This window comes from Aquarana catesbeiana, linkage group LG03 (genome assembly GCF_042186555.1).
Source record: "Aquarana catesbeiana isolate 2022-GZ linkage group LG03, ASM4218655v1, whole genome shotgun sequence".
Taxonomy (NCBI): Eukaryota; Metazoa; Chordata; class Amphibia; order Anura; family Ranidae; genus Aquarana; species Aquarana catesbeiana.
This window is the reverse complement of record NC_133326.1, coordinates 475,467,777-475,495,536: the sequence shown is the minus strand read 5'-3', so window position 1 is coordinate 475,495,536 and position 27,760 is coordinate 475,467,777. Positions and strand designations below refer to the sequence as shown.

Sequence of the window (27,760 nt, the reverse complement as noted above, 5' to 3'; positions counted from 1 at the left end):
AGGAGATTGGGCACTATAAGGCGGGGGGTGGTCTTACTCCAAGAGACACACACCTCTCAAGAAACAAATGTGAGTTTATACTCAAAACAAATTCCAACTTGGTATTATGGGGACTCTCTGACAAAAAGGGCAAAGGGAGTGGCAACTGGAATAGGTAGGGGGGTTAGGTTTTTTATTGGAGGACATGATGACAGATCGGGAAGGAAGATACCTCTTCCTAAGGGGGAGACTACAGGAAATGAAATGTACTTTAGCAAACATATATTGTCCTAATAAGAATCCAACAAATTATTTAAAGGAGGTCTTGGGAAAACTAATGGATTTTAAAAAAGGGAAAATGATAAAATGATAATAGCTGGAGACTTAAACTTTTGTATGGATCCTGACCGGGATAGTACGTCTCGTGCACAGGGGACTAGGAAAGTCCAATTAAAGGTGATGAAACAAACTATATCAATGTCAATTGTTAGATGTATGGCGAATACAACATCCTAAAATGCAGGACTATACGTTCTAATCCCCTGTGCACGGGACATACTCTAGGATAGATTATATAATGGTAGAACATAGGTTGTTGGATCTGGTAACTACTTTAGAAATAACCACCGTATCAGGTCATGCACCAATAACCATGAAAATGAAACCATCAATATAGGGAATATTATTCCTGTGCTACCAAGCAGTGGTGTTATAGGTGGTTTTAGACACTGGTGTGACTACCAACTGACAAATGGGGATGGTGCTGCGCTAATCCTACAATAAATTATAATATCTAGGTGTACTGGGTATCAACTCTTGTCTTTACTGAGGTATAGGATGGTGATCTAAACCACCATGGGGAGTATAGCACTATGTGGACGTGCAGGCAGTATGTGCATAATAGAAAAAAATAATAAATAAAGGGTGGAGCCCACCAAAAAAACTATACATATGTATCTCTCAGCTTAAATAAAAATAAAACCATGGTGAAATCTACAATAAAATTAAAAAAAATAATAAAATATTTTTTTCAATAAGATAGTGATTGCCGCTGAGACATTAAATGCCAGTACAACGTGGCTTCATCAGGATCCCCTGATGAAGCCACGTGACCCGTGACGCCATGCGTAAGGACAGGCACCGCCCACTGTCAGCAGTGTATGAGCTTGCCGCTCGTCTGGATACACTGTACCTTTCGTTTTTTACTGTGTGAGTACCCTATATGCTGCTAATGTTGAATAAAGTCTGATACATGCTTGAAATACTACACTATATGGTATCTTCATCTCTCCATTTACTATGATGCTCCCCATGGATCTGAGGTCTGATAAATGACAGTCCATTACCTAGGACCCCCTGCACAGGAGACACCACAAGCGCTGTCTGCTCTATGCTGTAACCTCAGTATAGTGAGGTAAGGGGCCATTATCTACCACTAGAGGATTGTTGCATGGAGGAGATCCTGCTGCACACTTCACATTCACCACTCTTCTGAACAAATGATTTTTAAATGCAGCTGCTATCTACACAACTTAATTGTCTGTTATCACTAAGGAAGCATTGAAGCTGTTTTTTGTTGCACTAAGTCACCTTTATTGGATTGTATTATTTTAAATTTGAGCACCCCCTGTTGGCGCTGGACGCTATATTGCATGATGCACAACTATGAAGATCACTTTGGACATTCAATGTAACATTGTATCATTTGGCAATTTTTGCTTTTATGTTATGGAGTTTTTAGCCATCTATTTATTTATATGAATCATGGTTCATTGAACTATAATAATTTCCGGATATTAATTCACAGCACTTTGTACTGGCATTTAATGTCTCAGCGGCAATCACTATCTTATTGAAAAAAATATTTTATTTTTTTTAATTTTATTGTAGATTTCACCATGGTTTTATTTTTTTTTAAGCTGAGAGATACATATGTATAGTTTTTTTGGTGGGCTCCACCCTTTATTTATTATTATTTTTTTCTATTATGCACATACTGCCTGCACGTCCACATAGTGCTATACTCCCCATGGTGGTTTAGATCACCATCCTATACCTCAGTAAAGACAAGAGTTGATACCCAGTACACCTAGATATTATAATTTATTGTAGGATTAGAGCAGCACCATCCCCATTTGTCACATGAAAATGAAAGTACCAGGAGCTCAGAGACAACCCTATTCTTGGAGGCTAAATTAGGATTTGTTACAGGATAAACAATAGGGAGATTTAATAAAAAAAGAAATTTTGAAAAATATTTTAGCCTAAATGATACACACGAAATATCAGACGCTAGCTTGTGGGAGGTGCATAAAGCCTATATTGGGGGGGATCCTGATCTCGCTGGGAATTAGGAAAAAGAAGCAAAGAACCAACAAATGGAAAGATTAATAAAAAAAGGTTTATTTTAGAACAAGGGCATAAGAAATATAGAGGCCAAGATCAGGCTTTGTATCAGGCGTGGTAATAAAAAGAGCTTAATTAAAAGATCTAATAGAACAAGAGATGAGATGGACATTCAATAAAATTTCAAAGAAACGATATCTGTGGGGAAATAAAAATAGTAAGCACCTAGCAAGGATACTAAAAAAAAAAAAAAAAATCTGTAAATTTATATAGAAAAAATACAAAATTAAAAAAGGTGAAATGATGTATACAACAAAAGAAATAGCTAAAGTTTTTCAAAATTACTACGGGTCTTTTATACTGGGTAAGCCAGCAGGGACAGCAGGAAATAGGGAAAAAGGAGAGGATAATAGAATACTTAAAAAGCAAATATACCCCGACTAACTGAGAACAGTGCAGCTATCTTGGAGATACCTATAACAGAGGAGGAGATAAATAGAGCTTTAAAAGAATCGGCACCTGGTAAAAGTCCAGTCCCCGATGGGTTTATGACCTACTACCTTAATAAATTTAAAGAAATCTTAATCCCAAAACTATGTCTATACATGAACGGTCTGGGAGATCTATATGGGTTGAGTGGAGAAGCCCTCTTAGCATCAATAACAATTATTCCAAAAGAAGGGAAAGACAGTACTAAATGCTCAAATTATAGACCAATATCGCTGCTAAATGCCGACACAAAACTGTTTGTGAAAATCTTAGCAATGAGGATGAAAGACTTAATGACCGACTTAGTGCATGTTGATCAAGTAGGCTTCGTCCCGGGAAAAGAAGGGAGAGGTAATGGGGTGAGAACGTTGCTCTTGCTTCAAAAAATAAGAGGGTACAATCCCCGGTCTACTTCTGTCAATAGATGCCGAAAAGGCATTGGACAGAGTAGACTGGGGATTCATGATGTGTGCGTTGGAAAACATGGGAATAGGCCCAAGGATGATGCAGTGGATTCAAACTCTATATAAACACCCCACAGCTATGGTAAAAATCAATGGAATAGCGTCCGGCCCCTTTAAAATGTATAATGGGATGAGAGAGGGGTGTCCCCTGTCACCACTTTTGTTCGTGCTATCATTGGAACCCCTTTTAATAACAATATGTAACAACCCGGATATAGGGGGTTTTAAGGTTGGAGAAGAGGAACATAAGTTAGCTGCATATGCAGATGACATATTGTTCTATATATCAAACCTCCGAATTTCAATGCCTAACCTTTTAAAAACATTAAAACAATACGGAGAACTATCTAATTTTAAAATGAATTTGTTGAAATTAGAAATATTAAACATAAATATAAGACAACAAGACTAGCAGTGTTTAAAACAGGATTTCCCATTTCCATGGAGGAAAAACGAACTAAAGTACTTAGGGATAAAATTAACAGCATCCTTGCGGAAAATCTATCAGGCAAATTCTATCCCTTTTATTAGCGGAAATAAAAATGGAAATAAAAAAAATAGCAAGACCCCTGTCCATGGATGGGGCGTATCAATGCTTTAAAGATATTACTGCCCAAAATTGCATACAAGTTACAGATGCTCCCCATAGCTTTGCCTCCGGCATATTTTAAAGTATTAAAAGCATTAATTACTAAATGTATCTGGCAAAATAAGAAACCAAGAATAGCATTTGTAATACTAGGGAAGGACAAGTACCAAGGGCCGGATGTACCGGATCTCAAAAAATATTACGATGTGATATTATCACGTATGGTGGAATGGGCGAAGGTAAACAATGAGAAGAGGTGGGTAACACTTGAAAATTCGATGGCTAATACACATTGAGGAAAAATATATGGACACCTCCGCAATTTCGGGCACTAGAAGAAAATACACATATATTGACATGTAATGTATTCTGAATTTGGGACCTGATAAACAAAGAAAATGGAAATACAATTCACCTTCAATCACGTTAAAAGATAAAAATTACTTTGCACCTGGGAAAAGGTCTGTGGGTGGTAATTGGATAAAAAATGACAATGCACGACTACGGGATATAATGCACAAGGGGAAAATATGTGCACCTGGAGAAATTAAGCACAAAAAAGAATTGATTTAGGTTAATGATTGGTGATATTTCCAGCTTAAGCATTTCATAACAAACCTACTGCAGTCAATAAGACGGAGAGGAACTCTAATTTTGAGAAGTTATGTTTAACGAATAAAACTCGGGGGAGAATATCCAGGATATACAAGTTCCTATTGGAAGCGGGGGGAGGGGGGGCTGGAAATCCTGTCATATATAAAAAAAAAAATGGGAAAGGGAATTGGGTTCATGTGGTGAGAGGAAGGATATGAGAAAAATTTTAAATCTGGTACATGGTACTTCCGTAGATGTAAAAATGGAGGAAATGAACTATAAATGTCTAACTAGGTGATATATAACACCAGATAAAATAGGGAAATGTCAAATAGGGCAAACATCGGAATGTTGGCGAGGCGGTGAAGAAGTGAGAACTATGGCCCAAATCTGGTGGAGTTGCCCCAAGATTAAGACATATTGGAGGGAGATTTTGAAATATATTAAAGAGATTACCAACATAGGATTACCCGAAGAACCATGGACGTGTCTGTTCCATGGAGTAGATATCCCTATAAAGCAATATAGAAATTCCATTATACCTTATATGATGAATGCAGCTAAAAGCCTGATTCCAAAAAAAATGGAAAGAAATAGCCCCAAAGTAGGGAACTGGCTGAATAAAATAGAGGAGATTTACAATATGGAAGATTTGAGATATAGTGGGAAAGAGGTAGATGTATTGGATGAGGTGGGGGGAGTGGGGTTAGGGAAAAGAGGGTTGGAAATTGTAAAGGTAAATTTTGTATTTGCCCTGAGTGGTCAGGGAAAATTTTTGTATAAGGGGATTACCCTTTTGATATAATAAAAAAAAATAAAAATATGCTGGGATGCCATTAAAAATGTATAGCACCTGTTATTAACATGTAGAGCGATGTCATTGCACTCTGTTCTCTAGTATGTGCTAGCTGAATACCAGGTCTCCAATCACATTGTATTTTTAATAGTGTTCTAATAAAAAGCTCCAAGCGCCAAAAAAAAAAAAAAGGCTGTTTGAGGTCAGAACCCTGATCTGAGAGGCTTGTCAAGTCTGGCCATACATGGATCAAAATTTGTCCGGTGCAGCAAGGTACAAGGTAAGGCTGAATTTCAATAAATGTATGGGCATGTCAACTTCTGTGCAACTGCACTGTTGGATTTTTGTCACTCGATCAGTGCCACCGGCTATAGTCGGCACAACTGATCAGTGTATTCTGACGGCAGGGAGGTCCCCCACTGTCAGAACATAAAGGCAGGGCGGGAAGATTCTCCCATCCAGACAATAGATGAATCGAATTATTTAAAAAAAATATATATATAATCTATGCTGCCACATGCAGAGACCGGGGATATTTGTTGTAGCACTCTGCAGGCATTAATTAGATATTTATTCCTGCGCTACCATGTAGGAAAAAAAACGATGGAAAGGCTGCATGCACCGAATCGGGGTCAGCAAAACCCAAATAAGCAATGTGGTAAAAATGGGGTTGGTGCTGCGCTAATCCATAAACGAAAAGACAATGTAACAAGCAGAATGAAGAGTAAGTGACACTCTAAGGGAAAAACAAAATATATATAATCCCAGAACTGGGTTGCAGAACCTACTGAGGTAAGCGATTAATACTATGGTATAATGTACAAACAGTAAAAAATATATATAAAGTGCAGCATGCAAGCATCCAATCAAATGATCACTGAGGTAGTATCCTGGTGAAGATGTGCAACATTAAAAGAACCTATATAATAAGTAAAAGTGTGCAAACTTCTGCAATAAATAGGAAGAACAAAAAATTGTGGCTACTGCCGGGATTGCAAAGCCACTATAGGTGTATGGTCATTGCTGTGACATATTATAAATAATAAATAATAAAGGTGCAACGTGCAGACATCAAATACAAAAGATGTCACTGAAACAGTGTAACAAATAAAGACATGCAGCACTAGAAACACTATGTGCTAAATTAGATGTGCAAACCTCTGCAATAAGTAGGAATTCCGGTGCAAAAGTGCAAAAAAAAATTGTATAAAAATATATGAATAAGAACAATGCGGTGTGTGCCGTAAACAGCACACACCCCAACGGAAAAAGTGTATATACAAAAGTTCAAATTAATCCATAATGTGCAAATGGCAAAACAATGGTGAATAAAGTCTAGTGACAGTATTTCTTCTCAAGCTGGTTAAACGTTCCAATGTGCCGGTATCAAAGTGAAGTGCTTGAATAGAGAAAAGGTAGTGACTCCTCTTCGTGTACAAATCACACAATTGTAAGCAGTAGCCCATTACCTTACGGTAATGAGGTAACAGCATAGGGTAGATGCCGGTAGTAGCTACCTCTCCTTGTAGTCCTGAACCAAAGTGTATTCCCTAGAGATCTTGGTCCCTCGGTGGGTGCAGAAGAGGTGAGACAAAAGAGGGTACCAGATAGTGTAGTATTGTTTAAACACTAATGAATTTATTAAGAGCAGCATCAAGGTACTCACATCGATAGCAGAGCAAACAGCGCTCATCTCTGGCGAGCTCGTGACGTCACACACACACACATGTGACTTCATCAGGGAATAAGGGGAAGGCACAAAAGGTGTCCTTAAATAGTCTGGACACTGTTTCCAATGAGTGGCCATTTTCTTGTGGTTCAATCCAATGATAATAGTGTCGCAGCCATTTTCCCAGAGGATCGTGGGCGTGGCCATTTTGTTGATTATCGCCTCATGTATAGCACAGCCATGGGGGAAGTAAGGTCAGTGCTAATAAACAGGAGGCCTGTTTATGGCCCAGTGGAAGGAAGATCATGTTTTTATTAATAGACCTGGTGAATTGATGATATATAAAAGATATATCGATGATGTTTTTATACTATGGAAAGGGGATCTTGATCAGCTGACCCTTTTTTTGGAAAGATTGAATATGAATGATAGGATCATAAAATTGTCCTGGGACATTAGCGAGCAAAATGTAACTTTCCTGGATTTAGAGATCAGACAAGAGGACTCTGAACTCCTGACACAAACGCACTTTAAAAATGTTGACAGGAATAGCTATCTCCGAATCGAGAGTTGTCATTATAAAAACTGGCTATTCAATGTCCCTAAAGGACAACTGATGTGGCTAAGATGCAACTGTACTAACTTAAATACTTTCCTAGATCAGGCAGAGAAGATGGGACGCAGATTCGCTACAAAAGGCTACAACCATCTGTTTATTGAAAAGAAGATAGTAGAGGTGACTGAAATGAATCGCAAAGAATTAATTAAAGATAACACCAAACAGGAACCAGCATTGGCGGCAGCACCTATAATTCTGGATTTTAATGCACAGCATAAGAAAATAGAAAAGATTATTAGATGAAATTGGCACATACTTCTGGCAGACAAACAACTATACAATACTCTAGCCATGAACCCCAGATTTATATATAAAAGCACCAACCATCCGGGATAGAGTAGTGAAGAATGTGATAGACCCACCTTAGAGAAACTTTACTTTCTTTACTGGGAAAGGCTTCTATCCCTGTAAGAGATGCTTCGCATGCTTAAGGACCAGAATTTTCATTTTACATCCACAAACACGGGAGACACATATGAGGTTAAAGATTTAATTTGCTGTAACACAGAGGGGGTGTCTATGCCCTCGAGTGCAGTTGCGGCCTACAGTACATAGGCCGCACCAAAAGGCCACTTAAAGTGCGGATTAAGGAGCATGTTCAAAATATTTTAAACGGATATGATAAACATAGTGTATCTAAGCATTTCCTTCTATGTCACAATAAGGACCCAACTCATCTGAAATTTTGGGGAATAGAACCATACATCAGACGCTGGCGGGGGGGGCATAAGGTCAGGACCTTCAGCCAGTTGGAATCCAAATGGATATTTACGTTGGATACATTCTCGCCCAGAGGCCTGAATATTGAATTTGACATCAACTGTTTCCTTAGTGATTTTTAATATCCAATTTTTAATATTTGATTAGTCTTTCATAATGGTTTTAATATTTTAACATAAATATCTTATATTTGTATACATATCACACTTTGCGTGTGCTATTCTTCGGTGTCCTATTGGGATCTATGAACAGTTAGTCCATCATTGGCACACATCTTTCCCTTTGCGTCTTTTACATTCCCCTTTCTCTGTTCTTTCTGCTTGTTATACCTATATCTTACTCTTGCGTTTTAATATGTGTGATAGCTGTTTTCTTTACCATATATACTGTTAAATGCCACTGTCATATTTTTTTGTGTCCTTTTTTTTTTTTTTTTTTTTTTACATTTTTATGCTTACGTCAGTGTTGAGGTTTATCCGATCTGATCAGCCCTTTGATAGTTGTTTTAAATATTAAAGATTATATATATATTCCTTTTTACACAAATATAAATAATTTTTATTAATTCTTTTTACCTATAGTCATCCCTTCTGTATTCACATATCTTTCCGGGAGTACTGTATTCTCAGCTTATGATGACATTTTCCTGTGATCTTACTTTGTCATCTTTGCTGACAGTTCGTTATTACCCCCTACGTCCTGGCTGTGTCCATACCAATTCAGCCTCCTGTTAGCACTGACCTCACTTCCCCACATGGCTGTGCTATACATGAGGCGATAACCAACAAAATGGCCGTGCCCACGATCCTCTGGGAAAATGGGCACGACGCTATTATTATCATTGGATTGAACCACAAGAAAATGACCGCTCGTTGGAAACAGTGTCCAGACTATTTAAGGACACCTTTTGTGCCTTCCCCTTATCCCCTGATGAAGTCACGTGTAGGGATGGGATAGGCACTGTTTGACGTAGGCTTACGAGCTAGCCGATCATCGGAGATAAGCGCTGTTTGCTCTGCTATCGATGTGAGTACCTTGATGCTGCTCTTAATAAAATTCATTAGTGTTTAAACAATACTACACTATCCGGTACCCTCTTTTGTCTTACCTCTTCTGCACCCACCGAGGGACCAAGATCTCTAGGGAATACACTTCGGTTCAGGACTACAAGGAGAGGTAGCTACTACCGGCATCTACCCTATGCTGTTACCTCATTACCGTAAGGTAAGGGGCCACTGCTTACAATTGTGTGATATGTACACGAAGAGGAGTCACTACCTTTTCTCTATATACCGGCATATTGGAACGTTTACCCACCTTGAGAAGAAATACTGTCACTAGACTTTATTCACCATTGTTTTGCTATTTGCACATTATGGACTAATTTGAACTTTCGTATATACATTTTTTCTGTTGGGGTGTGTGCTGTTTACGGCACACACCGCATTATTCACATATTTTTATACAATTTTTTTTGCACTTTGCACCGGAAATCCTACTTATTGCAGAGGCTTGCACCTCTAATTTAGCACATAGCAGGGGCGTTGCTAGGTCTACAAAATCTGGGGCTAGTGCCCATAGCAGCCGTAGTAAAGAAAGTCATATGCTTGGGCGGGCATACACATGTATATACAGTAATATGTGTGTGTGTGTATATATCCTCAGAGAGCCCCCCTTACATCAGGGTCCCCAGAGAGCCTCCGCCTTACATCAGGGTCCCCAGAGAGCCTTGGGGACCCCTGCAGAGACTCGGGGCTATGGGCCCCAGATTCGGGGCTATAGCCCCAAAAGCCACCCACTGGCACATAGTGTTTCTAGCGCTGAATGTCTTTATTTGTTACACTGTTTCAGTGACATCTTTTGTATGTTGCACCTTTATTATATATAATATGTCACAGCAATGACCATACACCTGTAGTGGCTTTGCAATCCCGGCAGTGGCCACAATTTTTTGTTCTTCCTATTTATTGCAGAAGTTTGTACACTTTTACTTATTATATAGGTTCTTTTAATGTTGCACATCTTCACCAAGATACTACCTCAGTGATCATTTGATTGGATGCTTGCATGCTGCACTTTATATATATTTTTTACTGTTTGTACATTATACCATAGTATTAATTGCTTACCTCAGTAGGTTCTGCAACCCGGTTCTGGGATTATATATATTTTGTTTTTCCCTTCGAGTGTCACTTACTCTTCATTCTGCTTGTTACATTGTCTTTTCGTTTATGGATTAGCGCAGCACCACCCCCCCATTTTTACCACTGCAGGCATTGCTCAACATTTTAGTAGCTGTCCAAAATCTTAGGTTTGCCAATTAGAGAACTCTGTAGAACTCCACAGACCACCCTTTACACGGTATAGCCAAGAGGGTGACACCACTGCTCAGAGCTCACAGCTTCCTAGATCACCTCCAGCTTACTCATTATACCATGCTTGAGTATCATTATACTAATGGGGGAAAAGGAAAAAAACGTTAAGAACTGTCTTTGCATGACAGGATGTAAGCAGGTCTCGGTGAGCCCACTTTTCCAGTACACTAAGTAATCTGAGGCAATTAAGAAGGAATGGGCTGAGCCAGGAAAAAAGCCTTTTTTCCCAAGGGCCCATAAAAGGCATTTCCATTTGATGAGGACCCGGCGGCACTGTGGAATAAAGTTCCAAAACTCGATGCAGCCTTCTCTCAGGTTTCAAGATCAACTGATTTGGCATTTGAGGACATGGAAATAATAAAGGATCCCATGACTAAAAAGATGTATCAACAGCTTAAAGGAGCTTGGCAATCCATCATGGGCAATCTCAAACTGGCGATGGCGTCTCTAGGAATATGGAGTATTGGGTAAATCAGCTTAAAGCCCATATAATGGCTGATTCACCCAAGCAAGAAATTCTCGATTCTTTTACGACCTTGTCAGCGGCTGTAGCTTATATTTCAGATGCATCAGCAGAATCTATAAGGATGACAGCAAAGTCTGCAGCCGTAGCTAACTCGGTTAGAAGGGCGCTGTGGTTAAAGACCTGGCTGTGGTTGAAGATGCGGCTTCCAAAAACAAACTTTGTGGTGTCCCGTTTTGGGGAGATTTATTATTTGATCCTGATTTAGATTAAGTTCTTGACAGGACAGCGGATAAAAAGTCATTCCCTGTCAAGAAAAAGAAGCAACCAGTTAAACGGCTTTTTCAAAATCAAAAGGGCTCAGGAACAAAGTAACAAACCCCAAGAGAAAAGAAAAAGTTGGTCAGCGCAGAGAGGCAATGGGAATGTCCTTTTCCATCCTCCTGCCTCAACCAGCAAAACGCAATGACTCTTATTGCAAGTGGGAGGAAGGCTTCAAAATTTCCTCCCTTATTGGGCAACCAAGACAGAAAACCAGTATATTCTGAACATGCTGTCTCAAGGATACAAGATAGTTTTTGAATCTCCCTCCAGAAACATACTTTGTAACAAACCTACCAAGGGATGCAACAAAGTCCCTAGTAGACATGTGCACAGCCAAAAAATGTGTTCATTTTCGTTCCATTAGTTTATTTTTTTTTTTTCGTTTTTCGGGTCATTCGTTATGATCGTGATTCGTAAATTTGTTCATTCGTAAATTCGTAAATGCGTACATTCGTAAATTCGAACATTCGTTCATTCGTACATTCGTACATTTTTACATTTGTTCATTTGTAAATTCGTACATTCGTAAATTCGTAAAATCTTACATTTGTAAATTAGAAAATTCGGAAATTTGTAAATTAGAAGTTTGAAAATCCAAAAACCCGAAAATTCAAAAATCTGAAATAGTAACTAACTATTAAATTATAGGTATTGTAATTTCCTTTCAAATTTGACTGTCAGTGAACGTAACAAATACGAATTTATCCAAAGTTACGAATTATCCAAAACGAATGCTGCATCTAAACAAATGGAACAGAACAAATTAATAATAAATAATAATAATAAAACGTTATTATTATTAATTCATTACGTTCCATTCCATTTTTTCGGATCATTCATAACTTCGGATAAATTTGTATGTGTTACGTTCACTAACAGCCAAATTTTAAAGGAAATTACAATACCTATAATTTAAAAGTTACTAGTAATTACTAATAGTTAAGTTATTATTAACTATTATTTCAGATTTCCGAATTTTCGAATTTACAAATTTACGAATTCACCAATTTACGAATGTACATTCGTAAATTGCGAATGTACGAATGCCCGAATTTACGAATGTCCAATTTTATCTAATTTATGAATATTCGGAAAAAATTTGTTAAACAAGTTTTCGTTAATTCGGATATTCCCGAATTAACGAATTTGTCGAAATTCGTTAAACGAATTCGGAACAAAACAAATTGCACATGCCTAGTCCCTAGCTATCCACAAGCAGACCTGTCTGCATCAGAGGAAAATGTGCAGCTCCCTCACTTATTTTCCCTTCACAGAGATGGCCGTTGTCAAGGAATAGATGCCTTGGCACACCCTTGGAATATTCACCTGGGTTACGCCTTTCCCCCGTTCCAGTTAATTCCATTAGTATTTAGGAAAATACAAAAAAAGTGTTGATAATCCTAATTACTCCGTTCTGGCCAAAAAGAGCTTGGTTTACCACCATTCTGCAAATGACAGTCAAACCATTTTGGCAACTTCCTCTCAGACAGGATTTGCTTCTGCATGGTCCAGTACATTACCCAGATGTGGCCAGGCTGAGCCTCACCGCCTGGTATCTGAGGAGCATTCATTAAGGGACCTTTAGTAACCACTTTACTTTCCAGTAGAAAGTAACTAGAAATATTTACACAAAATATTGGAAAGTCTACAATTCCTGGTGTCAATCAACAAATGGATCCATAGAAAATTTGGTGTCTGTATTGGAATTCTAACAAGAGGGTGCAGACAAGGTCCTTGCAGTAAGTACGCTTAAGGTGCAAGTGGCCGCATTAGTGGTTTTTCTGGAGAGACCATTTTCTTCAGAGTCTTTGGTTGAAAGATTTTTTTAAGGCACTTAATAGATCAAGACCAGCTAAGCATTTTCCCAAATGAGATCTATCAGTGGTCCTGCAAGCCTTCACAAAGGAACTTTTGAACCACTACAAGCAATTTCTTTAAGAAATTGAACCCTCAAGATTATATTTCTAGTTGCAATCACATCTGCAAGAAGAATTAGTGAACTGCACGCTCTATCAGTAAAGGAACCTTTTTTGTCCATCTACCCAAATAGGATTATTCTTAAAACAGATCCAGAGTTTTTACCAAAGCTGGCAACAGTTCATAATCGGTCACAGGAGATCATCCTGCCAACCTTTTTGGGGGGGGGGAGTAAATTTCACAAGTTGGATGTGAGAAGAACGCGGTTGCATTACCTAGAAGTAACAAGGGGTTTTAGGTCTTTGAACTCATTTGTTTGTACTTTTTTTTTTTTTTTTTTTTCTTTACTGTCTCTGGATCGTTGATGAAAATTAAAGGGAAAAAAAGCCTAAAAAAGAAAATTAATGCAGCCACCACATCAAGGAATTAGTAGTATGCAATATAGTATTTTTTTGCCCTTGGGTTAAATACCACTTTAAGGAAGGGGCTCCATGTACTCATTGGAGTTTAATATATTATCAATATAAAGTCCCCATAACCCAAGTCCATTCTACAAGGACTACATACTTTAATGTATGCATTGTCTAAAAAACTGATTTATTTTAGGAATGCTGGAGAAAAAACATACTGTTCTATTCAAACTAGCATACAGAATAAGCCAATTTATACAATCCTGGAAAATCAAGTTGTTCTCCAGGGAAAGATGGTGCATTACACCCTGGGAAATGGGACACTAGCAGCTTAATTTACATTCATCACAGCACCAAATCTTTACCTTATGGCCCCATGCACATAGGATGTTATGCCAACTCCCAAAGAAGCCGTTCCTCATGGCAGCAGCATTTTGGCAGAAAAACGCAGGAAGCTTAAAAGCGTGTAGCGCGTTTACAGGTGTCAAACGCTTGGGTGTTCATTTCATTGGCCAGAATAATCATTTATTCTGGCCATTGAAATTAACGCTCAAAGGCTAAATGCTCTTAGCATTAACGCGCGTTTACACGCATCAAGCATTTTTTCTGCCAAAACTCTGCTGCTCCTGGATGTACTGGCAATGGAGTTTTTGTTCCTGCCACTAAACTCCTCTAAAAACCTATGTGTGCATAGATACAAAGGCTAACACGCAGGGGCATTTGGAGGCAGGAAAATAAATGCCAGACGCCACTAGGAGCAGCTGAAAAAACGTCTAGTGTGCATGAGGCCTTCTGCAATATATTAGTTATACAGAGGAAGTTGGGTTCTAGAATTTGAAGAGGTTAAAGAAAAAGAAAAACACCCTGGTCTTTGGTTCCCTTGAATTCGTTTAAGGCAACTTAATTGGAATGCTAGGGCATGATGAATGTCTGGTGGACCCAGCCTACAACCTTCATTCTCCTGCAATAAGCCAAGGGCATAGCACAATTGGTCAAAGCACGTTTTTTCTCAGGGCCAGTGCTACCACTAGGCGAACTAGGCAGCCACCTAGGGTGCCCAGCCGCTGTTTTCCCTGCTCTCTGTCTCCCACCGGTCTCTGTGCTATGTAATTGTGCGGGTGCAATGCTGTATAATGATGGGGGATGCTGCCCGGTGCCTCTGCAGTATGTACTCAGGCCGGCAGGCGCCGATCGTAGTATCATGAGAGGCGCAGCACTGGAGGACATGTTCCAAGTCTCCCGAGGGAACGGAAGCAAACGCATCCCCTGTTGCTGCACGCCTTTTATGATTAGATCAGTGACCTGTCGGTCTCTCTCTAGGCTATCTGGTCTCTCCCAGTACTGCCAGCTCTGCCCATACATGATTCAGTGACTGAGAGTCCTATCCCAAGTCTGGTCATGTGATGCCTGACCCCGCCCACCGTGTCACCATCATGTAGAGGCCAGCTCTCCTCCCAATGTTCTGTCGCCTGTCCTGTACAGCGGCAGTGTCACTATCGCATGCAGACATGCTATAGCCGATCTGCGTAGTCAGTACCTGATGAGTGGTGACAGCTGGAGGCATCAAGGCAGGGTTTGTGAACTTGAGGAACACTGTATTACTGTATAGTGTGTATAGACTGATCTGTCCTCAGACTCGCATGCATCCACACAATGCATCCCTTACAGCAGGGGTGCCCAACTGCTGGCCTGTGGAAACCTCTGATGTGTCCCACACAACCTCCTGCTCTGGGATGGTGGATTGGCAAGCCCAGATCGCGGGTTCCCGACCCGCCATCCTTGAGCATCAGTGTGAAGAACAGAGCCGATGCTTCCTGTATCTCCTGTCGCAGGCGAAGTGATACCAAATGTACTCCTCTGGGACAGGAGTGATACAGGAAGCATTGACTCTGCTCTTCACTGCAGCTGCATGCTTCCTCTAGTGCCAACTCCTGTCACACCAATGCTTGGGGATGGTGGGTCAGGAGCCCACAATCTGGGACAGCAGCCACCAGGGATACCCGCCAGTAGTACCCACCCGCAGTACCTGCCCTGGAGGACAGCCATCTGCAGCCACCAGCCATAGCCGCCTGGGGGACAGCAGCAGCCACCAGCCATAGCTGCTGCAGGGCAAAAGGGGTGGAGTTGGTGGCAGAGCCAGGGGCGGCAAAAATGGGGTTTCGCCTAGGGTGTCAAAAATTCTTGCACCAGCCCTGTGCTTTTCCATCACTTTAGGAGGGAGGATGCACCACTTGCTAACATTTGGTGTTTGGGAGGCAGGGCTATGCCAGTACTTACAAACAATGTACCCAAAAGGATGAGCTGTTCAAAGCTGCTACCTTTTCCTGTCCCATTCTGGCAATCAGCAGGTGAGTACATTTGAAGAGTTTGTTTATCTCTTTTTGGCAGCTGTTTTTTCTAAGGGAATTGTATAAATGAGTGAATTGGGTGATTAAGTTTTACTAAAGAAATAGTATATAGTCCTCCATAAATATACTTCATAAGCATATACGTTTTTGTTGGAATAGTGTTACTGTTTTCATGAATTGGCTTTTAGATTTACAATCAAAATGCGAACTGAACATAGAAATCAAAAATCAATTTAATCATCTAAGGAAAGCTGTAAGTTTTTCCAGCTTGTCTTCTACAAAATTGCCAAAATGCCATCTTTCCTTTGCATACCCACCTCTGTTTTACTGGGATCCTGTGTATCAAAAACCACTCCAACTTCAGCACTGAAGTCTACTGATTTTGGAAAGCCTGTCCTGATCACTATTTTCCCATCCATTTGCCATGACTGTTTTTCCTACTACTCCACTGGCACAAATGTATGAGGTTGGCATATTCTGCGATGCTCTACACATAGGATAGGCAGTCAGATTTTGTTTGCACAAATAACTTTCACCTGTCTAAGTTTGGTGTATAGAGAGCTAGACTGTGAGTAGGTTGATTTTAAAATGGTTGTAAGGTACAAGGGTTTTTTTTTTTTTTTTTTCCTTCGTGCAAAGAATGCATGAAGGTAAAAAAAACTCTGTGCCTTATAACCACTTTAAATTCAGCCTACTCAGTCTAGCTCTCTATGCACCAAACTTAGACATGTGAACGTTTAAAATCAGCCTAAAACCACCTGTGTGCAGCATTTCCCCCCCCCCCCCAATACTTGCCTGAGCCCCCTCTCAATCCAGTGACGTCCATGAGAGCCTTGCCTCTCCAGGGACTCGCACTCCTCATTGGCTTTTGGGAGTAGTGGGAGCCATCGGCTCCCTCTACTGTCAATCACAACCAGTGAGCCAATCGGAGCCGACTGAGGGGACAGGGCCGAGCCGCGGCTTCGTGTCTGAATTGACACACAGAGTCACGGGTCAGAAGCGCACCTGCTTGGGTGCACCCACAACACAACACGGCACATGGCAGGAGGGAGGTGCCAGGAGCTCCATCGTGGGACCCCAGAAGAGGATCCGGGCTGCTCTGTGCAAAACCACTGCACAGAGCAGGTAAGTATAACCATGTTTGTTATTTTAAAAAAATTAAATGCTTAAATTTACCTGCTCTCACCAAAAATCTTACCTCTAGCACCTACCCAAGTAGCGGGTGCTACATTCATCCCCCACCAAAATCAAGCTGGTCCCTCAGCTGGGAAAATTTTCAAAAATGGCTCCTGAGCACAGGAGCAAGGGCATCTCATAAGATAAAATGGAAGGGGGGAAAAGGAAATAACCTGGATGGCGCACTGTACAGATAAATTATGTACAAAAATATATACATTTCTGATAGGCATTTACATCTGTACAGAAAATATAAAACACACACCTAGCTACAGGTCCCTGTAACTACCATTAATATACATTTTGAGCCAGAGAATCTCTCCCAAAAGAAAAATACTCTGCCCGCAGGAAGATCTGGTCTCCAGCCGGAGGGGATGAACAGCCGTTCCATCCCAGAAGATGCTAAGAGAAGACAAAATAACCGCATCCTACACTTCAGATATATCTGTACACTGTACACAATTTCTGTCGGGAGGGGGTTAGCATCCTACCGACAGAAATAAAAAACTCAATCCAACACACACATTTTTTTTACTGTTTGTTCTGTCGGGAGGGGGTCATAACCTGCAGAAACTATGGGGAAGAAAAAAACTTCACCGGAGTTCATGATGGGAGGGGCCCATAAGATCAGGCCTAACTCTTTTAACCACTTACGGAACGCCCACCATCGTTATATGTTGGTACTTTGAAGAGGGGTATTGTTTTTATGGCAGCAGCTAGCTACCATAACCCTGGTATCCTCTTCTTCAGCGGGCGGTTCGCTTTCAGATAAGTGATCTGTGTGGCGAGATCACTTTTATCGGCGGCAAGAGCCATTGCCAGCAGCGGAGGCAATTGGGTCCTTTCTCATATTAGGTATGGAGACGAGTGAGGGGAAGTTGGCCCCCACCCAATCTCCTCACCATTGCATGGCAGAAGCGACGTCAAAACATCACTTCCGCCCATAACTCTTAAGCAACATTTTTATTTTTTCTTCTTAACGACTTATTTATTTATTTTTTATTGCCTTTTAGTGTAAATATGAGATCTGAGGTCTTTTTGACCCCAGATCCCATATTCAAGAGGTCCTGCCATGCTTTTTTTCTATTCGAAGGAATGTTTACATTCCTTCGAATAGAAATAAAAGTGACATAGTTTTTTAAAAGAACAGTGTAAAAATAAAAAATTAAAAGGTAAAATAAATAAGAAAAAAATAAATATAAAAATTTTAAACACGACCCGTCCCGCTGAGCTTGCGCGCAAAAGCGAGCGCATACGTGAGAAGCACCCACATATGAAAACCACAGACCTCCTCTGTAACTCAAAACATGCAACCTGTAGAATTTTTTAAACATCGCCTATGGAGGTTTTTAAGGGTAAAAGTTTGTCGCCATTCCACAAGCGGGTGCAATTTTGAATCGTGACATGTTGGGTATCGATTTACTCGGCATAACATTATCTTTAACAATATAAAAAAAATTGGGCTAACTTTATTGTTATCTTATTTTTTAATTAAAAAAAGTGTATTTTTTTTTTCCCAAAAAAGTGTGCTTGTAAGACCGCTGCGCAAATACAGTGTGACAGAAAGTATTGCAATGACCGCCATTTTATTCTCTAGGGTGTTAGAACCCCCAAACGTTATATTTTTTCTAAGTAATTTTCTAGCAAAAAAAAGTTTTTAACTTGTAAACACCAAATCTCAGAAAGAGGCTCGGGGTTTAAGTGGTTAATGTCCTTGCAAAAAGGGAAACTGTCCGTCAGTTGGGCACATCCAGGGTGGCTGGCCAGCCTGATCCTGCAGAAAAATCAGGAGGAAAAAAAGAAAAACATTCTGCTATTCCCCAGCAGTTTGTGTGTATGGTTTCCATGCCAGCTGCATTTCCTCACAGTCTCTTAGGCATAGAAATGGGGGTCAGGCAACCTCTTCCTGCCTCCCCCTTCCTCCTGAATGGAGACTGAGTGGCTCTTTGTAGGCCGTCCTGCCTTGACAACGAGCACCTTATCCTTGTAAATTGCTCGCTCCAGCCTCTCTCACTCTCTGGTACCCGCAAAGGCTTGGGGATGAGCAAATAATCCCAGACACAAGCATCCGGGGACCTCTTGACTCACTGCCTGCTTTCAGCTCTGGTCTGGGTAGTAGAGGGCCTGCTCAGGAAAAGTTGTCTGCTACTGATGGGGGTTCCTGCAGCTTCTTCAACTCCCGTAGCCAGATCTGGAACATCTACCAACCCGGACTGGTTTTCCTGGACCTGGGAGACTCCTATCTCCCATTCCTCCTCGAAGCTGTTGTGGGACGGCCAATCTGCTGTCTCTTGCAGGGACCCGAACTCTGCTTGCAATCTGGGGGAACCCCAAGCTATGGCCTTGCCCTCACCCTCCCCTTCTGGCTCACCTGGTGGCACACTTCCCTCCAGCACTGGCTCCTTCCAGATAGGGGTAGCGAGGGACATAGAAGCAGCTGGCAATTCAGGGACATTATCTGGCTCCTGCATGGCAGAACTTAGTTGCCAGGTCCCCGACCAGGCTGCAGGACACGACACTTCTCTTCTCCTATGCCATGATTGTTCGCAGGGGAGTCACCAGACTCATACTCTACCCCACCTTTTGGCGATGACTCCAGGACCGCTCTGGCCTTCCGGGATGTCCGCAGCTGCACGCGACAGTCCTGAGTGCAGGTCCACGTTGTAGTACTGTGGCTCCTGCTAGCTGGGTGCAAGCCAGGTGAGCGGTTCACCACAATGACCGCACCAGATCCATGCACTGACCACCACGGTCGGTATCTGGCATTCTGGACACAGCAGGCGCAGACGCTCCATCCCATCAATCGCTCTGAGGGCAAATCCCCTGCAATGCTCCAACAGGACACCTGGTGTCCGCTCCTGCAAATCAGACAACCAGGTCATCGCTGAGTACGCAGGAGCATCCTCCGCCATCTTGCTCCTCCGCCATCTTGCTTCTCCGCCTCGTGTTGTCTGCTTGCAGGGGGCGCTGGATCTCCTCTAGGGCTTGGCACCACCCCCTCGTTTCCAGACAGGCTGGCATCTGCGAAACTGATAGGCAGGCTCCTCCCCCTGGCGTGCTGCTGTAACCCCTTGTTAGACAAACTGAAGTTAGCAGGCATGCTGATTCTAGCAGTACTTGTCCTGGCATGTCGCTTGACACCGACTGAGCCCAAGCAAATGGGAACTGATTACCGCTGACCGGCAACAATAAAATTTATAGCCAATGTCTCACTGAAGGGCACTATCTCAGTACAGTCCCACCCGCAGGCACCAGCAGGTTTACCTGGATCACCCCGGGCAGCAGACACTTCCAGGCACACTTTACTGAATAAATCAGGAGTTTGGAGCAAAAATTCAAGATGCCCAGCATTTACAGAGTGCTGGGCACATTTTTAATCCAGTGAAGAATGTCCAGGATTAGCCGAACACTGGACATATTTGTAATCCATGGGCGTGATCACCCGCCATGGTTGCTATGGGTGACAACACATGGTGAAAAGTCACTGAATTGCAGGATTATTATACGTGTCCACCCCAGCGCTGGTTGGAGCAGCTGGGTAAGCAGGTAGCAACAACCTCCTCAATACTGGTGGAACAAAAACACAGCTAGGGGCAACAGCGGGCAGATCACAAGTGGTCAGGTGGTCCCGGAATGAGCCCCCAAATGTAGCGGTACCCCAGTAGGGCTGAAAGTTGTGGCCCACCTGTCACCCTGCATTCACTTCCCAATCCCCTTGGAGACAACAAACAGTCCAGATGTTTGTTTTGTTGTTTTTATTGAGGGAATAGAACTTGGATGGATAAGGAAATTTATGGGATGCCCAGTGGAACAAACAATTTACTGATTGTATAGCAATCAATTGGAATGATTATTTACACAGTTACTCCAGTCTCCTCCAGCACATCTCTTGCTTGTAGACTCTGTCTCTGTGTGTGTGTGTCTCTCTCTCTGTACCAACGATCTGACCTTAGTACAGCAATCTCCCCCCGCTGAACTGTTATGTTCTGACAGGGGGGCACTTGGGCCGAATGTTGGCCTGTTTTTTTTTTTTTTGTTTTTTTTTTTTTTAACCAGCCAATGTCTCTTGTGTGTTCGGGGCTTAAGAGAGGGTTATAACCCCTGTTTTTTTTTTTTTCATCTTTGTGCTATAGGGGAGATGTGCCTTCCCTTCTTGTCCCATAGCCAAAACGAGAAGTAAGAGGAAATCCCTCCAAAGTGAGGCAATCCCGTGGTGTCACCAGAACTATTTTCTCTATTTGAAGGTTTCCCCTCTAATTTGATGTCAGCCTAAAATTTGTGATTTTCTTTTACTTTTACTTTGATGATAACTGTAAACAAGACAAATGGAGAGGGTTAGTCTCCCTGACAGATGGTCTAATTCCTCTCCTCTCCTCTCCTCTCCTCTCCATCCAAAACATAAAAAAAAAAAAAAAAAATTGACTTTAGTTAGACTTTAACCACTTCAGCCCCGGAAGGATTTGCCCCCTTAATGACCAGGCCATTTTTTTGCGATAAGGCACTACATCACTTTAACTGACACAGTGGTCGTGCGACATTGTAACAAAACAAAATTGACGTCCTTTTTTTTTTTCCCACAAATAGAGCTTTCTTTTGGTGGCATTTGCTCATCTCTGCGGTTATTATTTTTTGCGCTATAAACAAAAAAAAAGCGACAATTTTGAAAGACAATATTTTTTACTTTTTGCTATAATATCCCCAAAAAATTTATGTAGCGCTGACAACTGTTGTTTCTAGCTCTATGTGTATTATTCAGTACAATAGTTATGTTAGTGCCATCTTGTGGACAATTGATAAAGTACGATAAGTTTACGTCCCAGGATCAAGTAACACGGAAGTGATTCATTGTTTACTTTGGAACTGTAGCTCTGACTTACCCACAATGCTCCTGGATAAAGTCAGAACTGAACTGCATTGTGGGGGGGATATAAAAGGGTAAGCAGCGGCCATTTTAGGTCTCTTGTGCCTGGGACGCGTGGCCTGCCAGCAGGACTCTGTGAGTGTGTCCCACAGGGTTGCGGCCTACCTGGCAAAGGAGCAGAGCAGCTGTAGTATCCTGCCATCGCATTGCAGTGAGCTGGACAAAAGACGTGATTTTTCCGGAAGACCCGTTGGGAGGTAACCAAGGACTCCCGGTCGTTTGTGAACGGAACAGTGTGACGGCGTGGTGGTGCCTCCATACGGAACTGAGAACTGCTGAACCGGAGACATCCACCTGCTTGGATTCTGTGTGGTGAGAGGGTTGACACCCAGAAGTTTATTTGTGTATTACACACACACATCTTTAGAACTGTACAGAGTGTTGCTGGGACAAAAGCGGATGTTAGATGTTTGTTTCTTCATATAAAGACACCTAGTTACCCTGTTGGATTATAATTGTTTTAGTGTGTTATACTACACTGCTAGGGTTGCCACATCATCCCTTTTAATCCAGGACACACATTAATTACACAGGTTCTGTGGCTGATTAAGGTGGTAATTAAACTCAGTTGGTGCCTTATCTGCATTAAATCAGACTCAGAACCTGTGTAATTAATATGTGTCCTGGATTAAAGGGATGATGTGGAAACCCTATACACTGCGCAACACCCAGGAGGAACCCTTGCGGATTACATTTATAAAAGCTATCGAAGACTGAAGACGTCTGGACTACCTTTTTCATTGCAGGGCCCTGCATTTTAGTATAGTGACTTTAAGGTCTAGAGCAGGGGGAGCTCCCGGGTATAAGTTCATACTAATATATACATATAATATATATTTCTGTGATTGATTGTCATCATTTCTTATACTATCACACTAAGTTGGTGTGATAGTATATTAATTGAAATAACTCTTTATATAAATATATCACTTACTCAAAGAAAGAAGTTATTTTTGGTCGTTATTGAAGTTTGTGTGCAGTGTTGTCATTTCTCCTACAGGTGGAGCTACCAACACCCAGGTAGAGGTAATCATAATTGTAAGTGTATATTGTGGGTTAAAGGTAATGCTCATATTGTTTCAACACTGCACTACAGTTGTGTCAAGGGGAGTGAACAATTTAAGAAGGGTGTAGAGCAAAGAGGACAGGCCCGTTTAAACCGGCAGCTCCACCGTGAGTTATTGCTACATGTAAAACGAATTTCTTCATCAGTTTAGGCCAATATGTATTCTACGTATTTTTGGTAAAAAAAAAATCGCAATAAGCGTATATTAAATTGGTTTGCGCAAAGGTTGTAGCGTCTACAAAATAGGGAATAGATGTATGACATTTTTATTATTGTTTTTTTTATTAGTAATGGCGGCCATCTGTGATTTTTAGCGCGATTACGACATCGCAGCAGACAGATCAGGCACTTTTGACACTTTTTTGGGACCACTGACCTTTATACAGCGATCAGTGCTATAAAAATGCGCTGATTACTATATATATGTCACTGGCAGTAAGGGGTTAACACTAGGGGCGATCAAGGGGTTAAGTGTGTTCCCTATGTGTGTTTCTAACTGTGGGGGATGTGACTGATTAGAGGAGTAGCCAGATTGCTGTTCCCACTTAGTAGGAATACATGAGCTGTCTCTCCTCCCCTGTCAGAACAGGGATTTATGTGTTTACACACACAAATCCCTATTCTAGCTCTTATGCCCGCGATCGCAGATGGCCAGCTGCGATCGCGCCTGCTGGCCACACACATCTGGTCCCCCACCATGCAGCGGGCATGCACCTGCTATGGCTTTTAAAGGAGCCGCCATGCATATACAGCAATTCACGCAGGAGAGCCAACCTGCCGCCGTGTATGTATGGGAGTCGGTCGGGAAGTGATTAAAGTGGAACTTCAGTCATTTTTTCATCTTTACATCTATTAAATTGTTTGCCCTTGTTTTTTAACATTGAATAGTAAAACACATTTTTTTTCTGCCAGTAAATACCTTATACATCCCACTTCCTGTTTTCTGGTAAAAAGCCTAAGCTTATGACATCATGCACCGGTCTCTCTCTTTCTCACTCTCGTTAGTTTGCCAGGAATGGAGAGGGGGTGAATCATAAGAGGACCAATGAGAGCTGCAGAGGTGGAGGTGTGCCTATGTGTAAATCCAGGAAATGATCAGGCAGCAGCTTCAGCTGCCAACAGTTAAAATGATTGCAGCCAGACTCGGTGGAGGGAGATTTCTGCAGCATATTTGGCTAGTACAGAATCACAGTATATATAAAATGATATGCAAAGTGGTTGGAGGGAAGCTTCAGAATGGCAAAGATGTTTTTATTACAAATTATGTGAGCAGACTGCAGTTCCTCTTTAATTGGTAACTGCATTTTTATTTCAGTGCTATAAATGACTCCCCTTAACCCCACATCATAGCAACCCCTCCGCCCCCTCCACCCACAGTATGTTTGCCACCTCATCCCTTTAAACCCGAAACACCTTTGAATTACACTGGTTCTGAGGCTAATTTAAGTGCAGATAAGGCACCAAGTAAGTTTAATTACCAACTTAATCAGCCACAGCACCTGTGTAATTAATATGTGTTCAGGTTTAAAGGGATGAGGTGGCAACCCTAAGTATGCTACATACCTGTTCATGCTCCTCCGAGACCTTTCTGCATTCTACTGAGAGCTCTACTTGGCCTCATAGCAGGGTCATTCTGCAATCTTCTGGAATCTCTCTTCATTCCCTTGGGATTCGAACAGTCAACCCCAGACAGCCTCCAATGGAAACAAAGGAGAATATTTAGAGCATATGCACAGGAAGGTTCTGGCTGGGAGACTTCTGTAGTTTGCAGCAGCTACCAGTGGGTGACACTGGAGCAACAAGTAAAGATGCATACAACGCTTGGGGGTGAGGGTAGTCACTAGGAGGTCAGCCTAATCACAATCTAGCTCCCTATACATCATACCTAATATTGTATAATTCTGTTTTGAACTTTAGGATTGCAATTCCTACATACTGGATTTTCTTTGCTGACAGGGTAAAGAGCACTTATGTGCAATAATTCACAGCAAGGCCTGATCGACTCAATTGAGAATAACAGAACCAATCAAAAATACCTAGATGCCATGGACTACTGCATATTTCCCAGGTTGCACAAAAGGTTACAAACATTTGTCTTAAGTTCCCTTTCCCTTCGTAAGGATGTAATTTTTTTTTTTTAACACTTGACATACTTGCTTTTGGCAGCACAGTTCAATTATGCCTCTAATCAGTGAAATCTCGGAAAATCTTAAGGCCACATAAAAACCTTTGTATTATTCTGAATAGTTTTCACTTCTTTATTTTGATTCTCTCTAATTTATCTGTCCATCACAGGGAAGTGCCCAAGTCCATTAAAGAACAGAGACTTTGTAACCTTACGATCTTGGTTACCCCTTGGCAATGACTACATGATAATCAATTATTCAGTAAAGCATCCGGTGAGTCTTCAAAATTACTTTTCTGTCTACTGGTTTGCAATATATACAGTATACACTTCTTTTTTTTTTTTTTTTTTCTTTTTTTTTTTTTTTTTTACAATTCTGATGGCGTGTATATGTTAGTGTGTGAAATGTATAGAATGCTTTTAGGCAAACCTCAAATTTCTGTTATTTTAATAAGCTATATACTTTTCCTAGGCATTGTGTATATAATACTTAGGCATTAAACAGAACAATTACTATTTAGGCACATTTCACACATTATATCAGAAGCATACTCTGGAAACTAAGAAATTAAGCTATACCCCATCTTCAAAGAACCAATAAAGCCACCAATGCATTAAAGTCCGTCTGGTCATTCTTATACAGATATCTTTTGACAGGCCCCTGCTGAAAAACAGTGGTGGCCCAAAAAGGGTAGGCTCGTGTGACAATAGGGAATTAATATTCGCTATTGTCTTCCTGATTCTCCTCACGACCATCCAGGAAGCAGTTCCTGAGACCCGATTGGCCAGGGAGTCTAAGAATTCCCAGCCAATCGGGTCTCAGTCAGAACCCTCTTCCTGTTCAGCCTGGAGGAGAAGCAATGGCTCCGGAGTGAGGAGCTGTAGCCTGGATCCAGGAGGCCTCTGATCGCCGCTGCTTTCCCGTCTTGGGGGGGGATTGCCACATTCCTGTTGGTTGGTTTGCCGCCGCTCCCAAAATATTGAGCACCAGCCACCACTGCTGAAAACACTGGGTGGGGGGGGGGGGTAGTAGCTCTAGAGCAGTGGTCTTCAAACTGGCCTGCTGCTAGATGCACCCTCCCACTGACAACAGTGTGGGGTACTATTCCTCCCACTGACACCACCAATGGGGCACCATTCCTCCCACCGACACCAATGATGGGCCACTATTCCTCCCACTGATGCAAATAATGGGGCACCATTTCTTACCCTGATACCAATAATAGGGGGACTATTCATCCCACTGAAACCAATGATGGGGTATTGTTTGTTCCCAGGGCATTTTCTACTTACCCTGGCTGCAGCCATATTGGCCCTTTTGGAAGTTTGGAGACTCCTACTCTAGAGAGAACCCAGTTAATGATGGAGGTAATAGTTCTCAATTGGACTGGGTTATCATGGCTGAGTTATTATTTATTTATTATGACATAGGACTGTTAGAGCTGAATTCCAGACAACACCCTTCCCTTTTCAATTATTTTGATTGCAGATACAAACTAGTTCAAGGCAAACTGTTGGTGGTACATTGCCTTTATCCATATGGTTATGGTTGAAATTGCCTGAAAGAGCGAATAAGGGTGAAGATTAACTGTTTAGGGTTAATTTTACAAATTTAAAAGTGGTGATCGACTTTGTGTTTGGGGCCAAGTTAAAGAGGTTAGAGGGTTGAAAGGTTACACTTTTTACCAGCTTTTGATCAGAAAAACGGACTGAACTCACCACCAAGAGTCCTTGTATAAACCGTGAAACATTCTTGACTGTTGATGGTAGCTTCCCTTGTTCTTTTTGTCTTATTTTTACAATTGAATGATGGTTTAAAGTGTTGAAATTGCCCCCTCCTAACACCTATGCTAACTAATCTATGTAAAAAAGATGTGGACACTTGCCTATTTTTTGCTTGGTCCGGTCATGTGATCCCGGTGTCAGCCACTGGTCTATCTGTTGTCCGTGCTCTCTCCTCTCCCCTGCAGCCGCCGCTGACTAAGGAGAGTTGGATCACATGACCGAACTGGAGTGGGCTGAAAAAAGGGAAGTATATACATATTTCTTGTGTATGTTTGGAAGGGGAGGGAGCGTTTTTAAGACTAGTTTGGTTTAGCCTGGAATTCTACTTTAAGGAGAGATGGTACTGAGGGATCATTGGTACTTGGGGTGAAATTCACATTGATATGCTAGCCAGAATTACTGTGCCAAAAGATGACATTTCAAATGGCATGGTATCTCCTGGGAGTAGTTCCCAATGCTGTGCCATTGCCCCTAGAATAAACAGCTATAAATTGTCTAGATATGTTAAAATGGGATTTAGAAATATTAGAACTTTGAACATTGCCAATTCAAAAATCTTATTTACTTAAAACCATTCTTTTTAAA

At 41.5% G+C, this 27,760-nt stretch overlaps 1 protein-coding gene across 1 annotated transcript in view; it reads left to right on the top strand.

Moving 5' to 3' along the window:
* The window catches only part of LOC141132504 (START domain-containing protein 10-like), a 155,973-nt gene that overhangs the window by 108,978 nt on the left and 19,235 nt on the right, over window positions 1–27,760 (top strand). The window contains exon 3 of the mRNA XM_073621035.1: window positions 25,561–25,664. Within this exon, the coding sequence (XP_073477136.1) occupies window positions 25,561–25,664 (104 nt within the window). The remainder of the gene's footprint in view (window positions 1–25,560; window positions 25,665–27,760) is intronic.